Genomic DNA, 8,952 nt, shown 5'->3' with positions numbered 1-8,952 from the left:
CCAAAAACAGTTTAGTTAGGAGGTCACACCACTGCTTGCTGACTGAAGTTTTTTTGTTTGATTAAAATGTGGACACTCTGCAATAGGTGGTTCATTAATGTTATGTAAATCTGAAAGCTGTAGACAGTGCCACATAGTTCACTGTTATTTTGTTTGGATATAATATGGACATTGTGCAATAATTTAACAAAAGTGTTTATTTTATTCTGAAACCTAAGTTTTATTTGTTTTATTCTGAACAGAAGTGTTTATTTTTTCAATCTGAAAGCGGGAAAGAGACCCAAAGAGTTCAGTTATTTATTTGTTTTTACAATGTGGATACTCTGCAATAGGTTCATTAATGTTATGTCTGAAAGCTGGAGACTCCAAAATACTTGAGTTATTTTGTTTGTTTGTTTGTTTGTTTACAATGTGGACACTGGACGATTTAAGAGAAGTGTTTTATTTTTTACTTGAAATTTAATTTTTGTGGTCTTTTTTTATTAATATTTGATTTTTTTTTATTGACAGAGAATAAAAAAAAACTGTCTTCCAATTCATTGCATTTTTTCTGTGTGTGTGTGGTAGACGTATCGGTTTTTGTACTCGGTATCGGCAATTACTCAGATCCAAGGATCGGTATCGTATCGGTTTGAAAAAATGGGTATCGTTGCATCCCTAGAACTGAAGAGCTGATAATTGCAGGCTGATGGCAGGTTTGTACAGATCCAAAACATAAAGGTACAAAGGAAACTGAAAACTAAACTCCCGAAACCTACAGCTTCCATGTGATGTTTTACTTGATGTGGTTTCAGGACATTTTTTCCAAGATCAACATTGACCTTGAACAATAAACACAAAACAAATCAATACTAAATCAACAGCAATGCAGACAAATGCAGCAATATAATAATCATATTACAATACGGGCAAATACAAACATTTATTAAACACAAGAGGATGCATTAACATTAGGCTTGTGCTTAAGTTCAGTAAGAAAGATGTGTACTCAATTTAAGGAAACATCACATTACTTAGAATTTTCAAAAAAATGTTAATTTTGTGTCTTCTAAGAACAGCCAGTAGTTTTAAATATATCAGAAGTAATCACATAAATCTGTAGATCGTACATTAAACAAAATTATATGAGTTAAAACCAAATGTGTACAACAACCAGTTAAAGTTACATTTTGGGAACAATAATTACAAAGAAAGTAAAAACCTTACTGGTAACAACAGACAGGGTTCTTCGTCATCGTAACAGTGAATCAGTTTTACTTGCTAACATTCCATATACAACTACTTAAGTTACAAAAGTACAGTAAAATACAGAAACACAGTGAAGCAAATAATATGGGAGGTGATCATAAAATTGCAGAAATGTGCTCAAAAATTTCAAAATGAAATGATGGTCCTTTCGGGCTCTTTATGTCTGGAATTTGGATCAGAGTTCTCGTACCCAGCAGAAAACTGAAAATAAACAACATAAAACATGAGCAGGGCTGGACTGGCACAAAAACATTGGCCCCTGCATTTTGAGTAGAGACCGGCCCAACAGGTATTATAGGCAGGGGTGCACATAAGTGGTCCGCAGGTGTGCACACGCTTTCAAAATAAAAGAAGCACAGAGATGTGGTGCAGAATATGTCGTGAAAATCACACTCTAGCTTACTGTTTTTGTGTTTGAAGCCAGCTCACCTCCTTTCCAGAGAAACAAAGATTATAAATATCATAAGAAGTTCAACAGGTTTCCTTCAGAACAGCATACATGTGCTGCAGTGTCAGGAAACAGGACTAACGGTGCGTTCACACTTTTAAATATGACACCCTGAAATGGTGATGTTGTGGAATAACCTCAGAAAGGTCAGTAAAATATATTGTATGCTGTCATATCTACATAATTATATAAACATGTTTCTGTCTGCTATAAAAGTTTGCTTTGTCTTCACTTCCCTCTGCTGGTGAAGAAACTCTGATAACAGGTAACATCACTTATTTTCACTAAATTTCACTGAGAAAGTCACACTGACAGCAGAGATCAACTACACTCACTGAAACCTGCAACAACAGACAGAAAACAAGTGACACAAACTCACCTCCATGTTTGTGTCATTTTCTCTGGTGTTCAGTCCAAAGTTCCTCCTTGTCTTACTAATGTAGAAGAGCATGAGCAAAACAGCCATCAGCAAAACACCATCCAAGGACGCACGCACAACCAGAAGCCAGGAGGAGTCAGGACAATGTGTAGAGACTCCTGGAGTGACACTTTCACTCTGTGTTGCTGTTGTTGTTTGTAGTGTGGAAGCAGGTGTGATCGATGTACAATAAATACACACATAAAAATCAGAATCAATAGTGATACAGACAAATGCAGTAAAATAATAATCATGTTATCACAGGGGCAAATACAAAAATGTATCAAACACAAAATGCACCTGCATGCGTAGAAACACTCAGCTTTAGCAAAAATGGTAGATGATGTCCCCTCAGTTTTAGCTCCGCCATGATAATTTCCAACAATGCATTTAAAGCACACAATTAGATTTGAAATGATTTTAAAATATTTTTTTGTATGTAATATGTGCACTGATTAAAAGAGAATATGATTGTGAAACTTACTATACATGCTTATACGAGCATCATAAGAAGTAGTTTTTGCATTTGTGAATGAACAGTGGATTAGATTGGCCAGCACAACAACAAAAAAATAATACTCAGAGACTGATCATTCAGACTTCAAAAAAAGAAAGTTGGACAATTTAAAGGAAAATACTTTTTAAAATGTCAAACCCTCTATTTCAGTTTAGAAAGTTCTTAAAAGGTGCAATGATCTCTCAGCCAGTGAATCAGCTGATCTCTGGCAGTAACAACAATCTCACCTCAAATCAGAAGGTGGGGAGTTTCATATTTTTATTTATTTGTGTTCTAATTTTGTTAATTTTATTTTCTGAGTTGTGATCATCTACTATTTGTAGTAGTAGCATTTCAAGGAAAATAAAATATGAAAAATGTTTTACCATCTTGAAAAGAAACTTACCATCAATCACATGAACATCATTGTTTTTATACAAATCTGGAGACAGAGGGTTTCCATAACCACACCTGTACCGTCCTGTGTCTAACTTGGTCAGCTGTGTGATGGTCATATACAGTCCAACTGTAGATCCTGGTCTGTATTCAATGCTGTATCTTCCACTCTCAGATTTGTTATTAGTTGTGTCAATGAGGATCTCCCCTTCATTCTTACAGTCATTCTTACAAAAGAACTTCCTGTGTCCATACACAGTTTTGGAACATACTAATGTCATCTTTTCTCCCTCAGTTTGTGTTCGATAAAAACCAGCATTTCTATCCAGTTCTGTGAAATAGAAGAACATTAATTAGTCTGAACTGAACCTGTAAGCTGTTATGTTATAATTACATTTCGTTGATAAAATAAACACAGTTATTATTTCATATTAAATCAGAAAAAAACACATCCTTACCTGATGCTCTCACAATCAACACATTTTGTTGTACAATATTCAATGAACCCATGTTAACTTCATACTATGAACTTATAGGGCAGAGTTACAGGCTCTTGAAGTACACAGGGGTGAGTTGGAATGTTTTTACATGTGTCTTGTTTTGTGCATTTGTCAGGGCTAAAAGATAAGCCTGGTATCAAAACTTACATAAAAAGTTGACTAACTTGTTATTAGCATGATGAGACTCTTGGAAGATCATCAATTTTTTTAAGGTTTCTCAAATGAAACAAAAATTGTTTCTGTTACTCTTCATTATAGACATTACATTAGTAGAATTTCGCTATTAAAATCATGATATAACCCATCATACTGATACTCAAAATTAGTTAAACAAATATATGAGCAAGAGACAGATTTGGCTTTAGACTGATAGTTGGATTTGGTGTAAAACTGAGTTGGTTTTAGCTGAAATGTGAATCCATAAATCATTACATATTGTTGTATGCTTTACACTGAGGTGCTAGAATGTCAATTCAACTTATCAAAGTACAGTTGAGATGAGATGAGATAAGATAGCCTTTATTTGTCAGTTGCAGGTCTTTTGCCCACAACCGAGATGACAGACCTTGCCGACCGTACATACAATACAAACATCACGTTGGGAAGACAGGTCAGGCCAGGTAGCGAGGAAAAAATCATTGAAATGTGTAACACAAAAGGATAATACAGGAATGCACAGATATCAACACACCATAGCACAATAAACACAGACAAGCAACATGGGAAAGAGTTCCAGTGTGTACATCTGATCTGGGACCGCTGCAATCTTCGACTGAGCCTCCAGGTGACCCGATGTCCACATCATGGGGGAGGTAAGCGTTGGAGGTGGCGTTGGATAGGGAGGGTGATGAATCAGTGAGTGCTTATCAGTATCAGTATATGTATGTGTGCGCGTGTCCATAGTTCAGCTGAGACAGTGTCCTTCGCCCCGCCAGGCTAAGTAAACAGTCTTCCAGCCAACCCGGGTGGCCTTGCATGGAATGGGAAGGAACAGACTAAACACAGTCGTTATCAGGGAGATTTTGTTCAGCTCCAGCCTTGAGCCCACAGCTGGCGCCGAAGGGGTAGACGCATTATGATGGTGATTCATGAGAATTTCAAGCTGTTTTTAACACTCCGACACTGGTCTCTCAATCTCCCGTTAATAGCTGCGAGTTTCTCCATGATGTTATTAGCCGTCGATTCTGTGGTCTTGTCACTCTTTTGCTCACATAGCAGATTCTGAGACCTCACGACTGCAGCTAACTGATCCGAGATGTAATCCAGCTTCCGCCAAGAGATGTTGTTCTGAGTTGATTCTTTCCTGATGTATTCCAACATACATACGCTCAGAGGTGTTATTCTGAGCATTCACTGCAGTCGTAAGCGCCTCCAAGCTCTCAAGCATGCTGCCTTCAGTGAGCCCTTTCTGAGAAGTCGCACCTGTCGTTCCAATCCCAGCGGGCAGCCTTGTGGGGGTTTGAACAGCCGGTTCCGCTCTCTTAATTCTCCGATAAGCCAGGGTCAAGCCAGCTCCGTTCAGCAAGAACCCTGTTATCATGGTCCCGAATAGGTAGATATCTTCAGCGTCCTCGATCGACAGTCCCGCCAGGCACACGATCCTCTGCCACCCGTCCATCATGTATCAGGCAGGGAAAGTCCCTCCAGGGCACTCGGGCTCTCCCGAGCCCAGACTTCTCGTTAAAGGGTGTCAATAGCATTCAGAGACCAGTTGATCAAATCCATAATTCTCTTTTAGGTTTTAGACCCAGACTGTGAGAGAGTGTTCCAGGGAAAGTAATACAAAAAAGACACGAGACTAGACAAGGACATAAGAACTAGCAGGGAAGATAAGGGAGAGGAGAAAAAGTGCGTCCACCTCCTCCGAGAGCCAAAGAAAGAAATTTTTTCCATGCTGTATAAAATGTACACCTACATGGTATATCATGTTAAAATTGCATTTATTAATTAAACAGCTTGATCTAAACATGGTCTATAATGCTAAATTAGAGCTAGTGAGGGCTCTTCATATTTTTTTATTTCAGGGAATTTTCGTACAAACTCACCATTTGAAACTCTGACCTCAAAGTCATAGTATGTATCTGGAACAGAAGATCTTCCTAAAGCACACCTGTACAGTCCTGAGTCAGACTTGATCATGTGTGTGAAGGTCACAGACATAAATCCTGTTCCTGGAGATCCATCTTTATAATTAATGCTGTATCTCCCACTCTGAGCTGTGTTTCCATCTGTTTTAATGAGGATATCTTCTGCTCGCTCACATTTTTCCTTACAGAAGAACTTTGTGCTTAAAGACAAAGTCGAAGGGCATCTAAGTGAAGCATTTGCTCCTTCGGCTGCAGACCAGATATTCGGTTTTGCCTTGACGAGCCCAGCTGGATCGGTCAGATGAAAAGATTAAATAAATAAAATTATTAAAAGATAGATAATCAAAACATTATTTAGTGTATGAATTTTAGTGTATAAAGTTTGTTTTATGAAGTTGAATATTTTTTAATTAAAGAGCAACATTAAGATCATCAGTCCTCACCTGACAAGATGCAGAAAAAGAGAAAATGGAGGATTTTCATTCTGATGCAGAAAAATTGTTAAACTTCAGAAGAACAACGTCTGACACTTCACTCCGCCTGTGTTTCTCAGATCATCAGAAAACTGAAGTTACTCAATAAGTTGTTTCCTTCCTTTTTTTAGTTGCATTCATCACACGCTAATGAGTATGATGATGTGACAATGAAACGTATGCGTGTACAAAACATTACATATCTAACTTTATGAATCTGCCTGTTTGTAGATCAGTACTGTGAAGTTTCTCTGATGCCGTAAATGTCAATGACAACAGTTTCAGACTTTGAAATACTAATTCAACTTCTTTAAACAAGTAAAACTAAAAAGTAAAGGGTCTGAAATGTATTTAAAGTAAAAATAAATGTAGCTCTTTGGAGGATATTTCTATATTTACAGGCAATCGGCTAAGTGAACGCTGGCAGATTTGGCTGCCGCTGCTCACCAATTTATTCTCATTTTATTTTGGTTTTAAAGTTAATGACGACAACTTGAATCAAGTTTTTAAAGCGTAATCCTGTTTTGATTTGTTTTTGCAACATTTGCAGGTTTTTACTGCTTGTGCTTCAGCTGTGTGTTTGATCTTTTACCCTCATTGGGCCTTTTCCAGCCATCTACATTTAGTGTCCGGCCCTGATTAAGATGTGGATCCACAGGCAATGCTCCCTCTAAGCTGCGCACGTGCGCAATTGCGCACTGCTGGCACGGTCTCTGCGCACAGAAAATCTGCTTTGCGTACAAAAAAAATCTAACCTGAATTGAAATTAAAATAAAAAATTTAACAATTCTGTTTTACAGTGTTAGTCAGTAAGTGACTGGCTGCTCCCATATGGGATTAGAACGATGCCAACTTATCCCATAGTCCAGCCAATAATGCAAAGCGGCGTGGCTGATGTGGAATGAAGCCACGCTAATGACAATGTGTACAACCATTGGAGATGTGAGCAGGACAGACGGAACAATTGAGGGAAAAAGGTGTGGACTTTATAACACAATTTAAAAATGATACCAGGCCACGTAAAACCAGAGTTATAATAAAAAAAAAATTTGCAATGTTTGTTTTTTTCCTATCGTTTATATTTACTGCGGGAAGAAACTGTAAAAATGGCATTTTATAAGGAAAACGCTCGAAAGCACTCTGCGCCTGTGAGGAGGAGCCCCCCTCCCAGCCCCCCAGCCTTTCCTATTGGTGGAAAAATGTACCATGTGGACCAATCAAAAAACAATATGGCAACATGGCATTTAGTTGTTTAGGAAGGGGGAGTTTTAGGAGTGACGGCGGTGTTTTGAGATGAAACAGATTTGCGACGTTTAGCGCAAATCTTGTGTAGTTAGTGTGTAGTGTAGTCAATAGTTTTGTTGTGCGTGTCAGAACAATGAGGCGACTGCTGAGTGTTACAGGTGTTATAGCAGTGATACATCTCCTGTTGTCAGGCCTGCAGGTATCAGGCTGTTGTTCTCCTTTATCTCATAGTGGACAGGAATTATTTTTGGAGTGGCACAAATAATTTGTGTTGCATCAAATTTGATGCAGAACAGCTGATTGTTCTGTAAATAATTTGAAATGTTTATTTAAAAAACCGCCTTGGCTGCATTTTTAGGTAAACAGCTGCAAAAAACTTTGTTGTTTGCATAACTCAGTAACTTTTTTGAAGAAGTAACTATATAATTAATAGCCCAACATTGGTCATTATTTACTGTATTTTGCACACAGAGTTGCAGGACTCTCTCCCAGACCACAGACTCATAATACAAGTCAGAGCTTTATAAAAAAAAAGGAAAGAAAGTTGTGTTTTGAAAATTGGAGTTCAAGTTATTTTTACTTTAATGTTCATCGTAAGTGGGCTAAAGCAGTTAATTAAAAGTAGTCTGACATAAATGTAAATGCTGTAATTTGATTATTTAATAAACCATGTAACTTGGATGGATTCTATGCTGCCGTGACCACAGTGCACACGTCTGCTGTTGCTCACAGTGGTCCAAGTGTCTGCTCAGGGAGTTTGTGTGTTCGCTCAGACACATGAAAAATTAGAGGAAACATTGTCCATAGGGTGTCTGTGTGGTCCGTGGTCACCTGGGTTGTTTTTTTCCATCGCCCATCTACTGGCGACAGCTCTGCTTCAGTACTCTGCTACGGAAATTTTGCGACTCCGCTTTTGCCTGCAAACCTACTTCTAACTTGTGACAGTTGTGAGCCTTTATCACATTCAGGGAGAAGGGTAACAAACTTCCCCTCTCTTTCCTATCTGTTCCATACAGTCCTAGCATCCCCCAACAGTGGCTTCCTATTTCCTTTTATGACAGGCAGACCCCGACCGTCAATAAATTCCTCTGTCTCTGCACAATTACACCCACACTAAGGCCTATAGCTAAACCAACCTTCTTGGTTGGTTTAGCTATAGGTTTTGTGAGGTGACTACAGTCTCCACAGCTTCGCCCTCTTCCCACCATGTTAGTTAAAGCTTGTCTTCCCTGATTGGCTCCTCTCATAACTAGTATTATCCACTCTTCCCTTAACACTAGAATTGTTCCTTCATCTTTGAAAACTGCTTCTGTCATTCCAATTCTTAAAAAGCCTGGTGCAGATCCCAATAATTTTGCTAATCTTCTCCCAATATCAAACCTTTTAAACTGGCTTACTCACTTTAATACAGATCTAACTTGGGGTCAAATCTTGTTTATTTATTTTTTTGTTTTTATTTGGGGTTTTTTGTATTTTAATTTATTTTAATCTACCGTTTTACTGATATCTTTTTCTCTTTGTAAGGTGACCTTGGGTTTTAGAAAAGCGCCCTCAAATAAAATGTATTATTATTATTATTATTATTATTATTATTATTATTATATTAAATTCATATGAATCTCTGCTACACTTGATGTAAGC

General features: G+C 37.9%; 1 protein-coding gene across 1 annotated transcript; it reads right to left on the bottom strand.

Annotated features, from left to right (window-relative positions):
* On the bottom strand, nucleotides 1-5,775 carry LOC146522699 (uncharacterized). Its single transcript, XM_085153590.1, has 4 exons — nucleotides 5,552-5,775; nucleotides 3,017-3,337; nucleotides 2,076-2,260; nucleotides 1-1,449 (listed from the first exon to the last, which is right to left on the bottom strand). Exons 1-4 carry the CDS (start codon nucleotides 5,664-5,666, stop codon nucleotides 1,375-1,377), a joined length of 696 nt encoding a protein of 231 aa, XP_085009716.1. The 5' UTR covers nucleotides 5,667-5,775; the 3' UTR covers nucleotides 1-1,374.
* Between the last annotated feature and the right edge of the window lie 3,177 nt (nucleotides 5,776-8,952).

This window comes from Neolamprologus multifasciatus, chromosome 3 (genome assembly GCF_963576455.1).
Source record: "Neolamprologus multifasciatus chromosome 3, fNeoMul1.2, whole genome shotgun sequence".
Lineage (NCBI taxonomy): Eukaryota > Metazoa > Chordata > Actinopteri > Cichliformes > Cichlidae > Neolamprologus > Neolamprologus multifasciatus.
The sequence above is the reverse complement of the archived record's forward strand: the minus strand, read 5'-3'. Positions and strand labels throughout refer to the sequence as shown.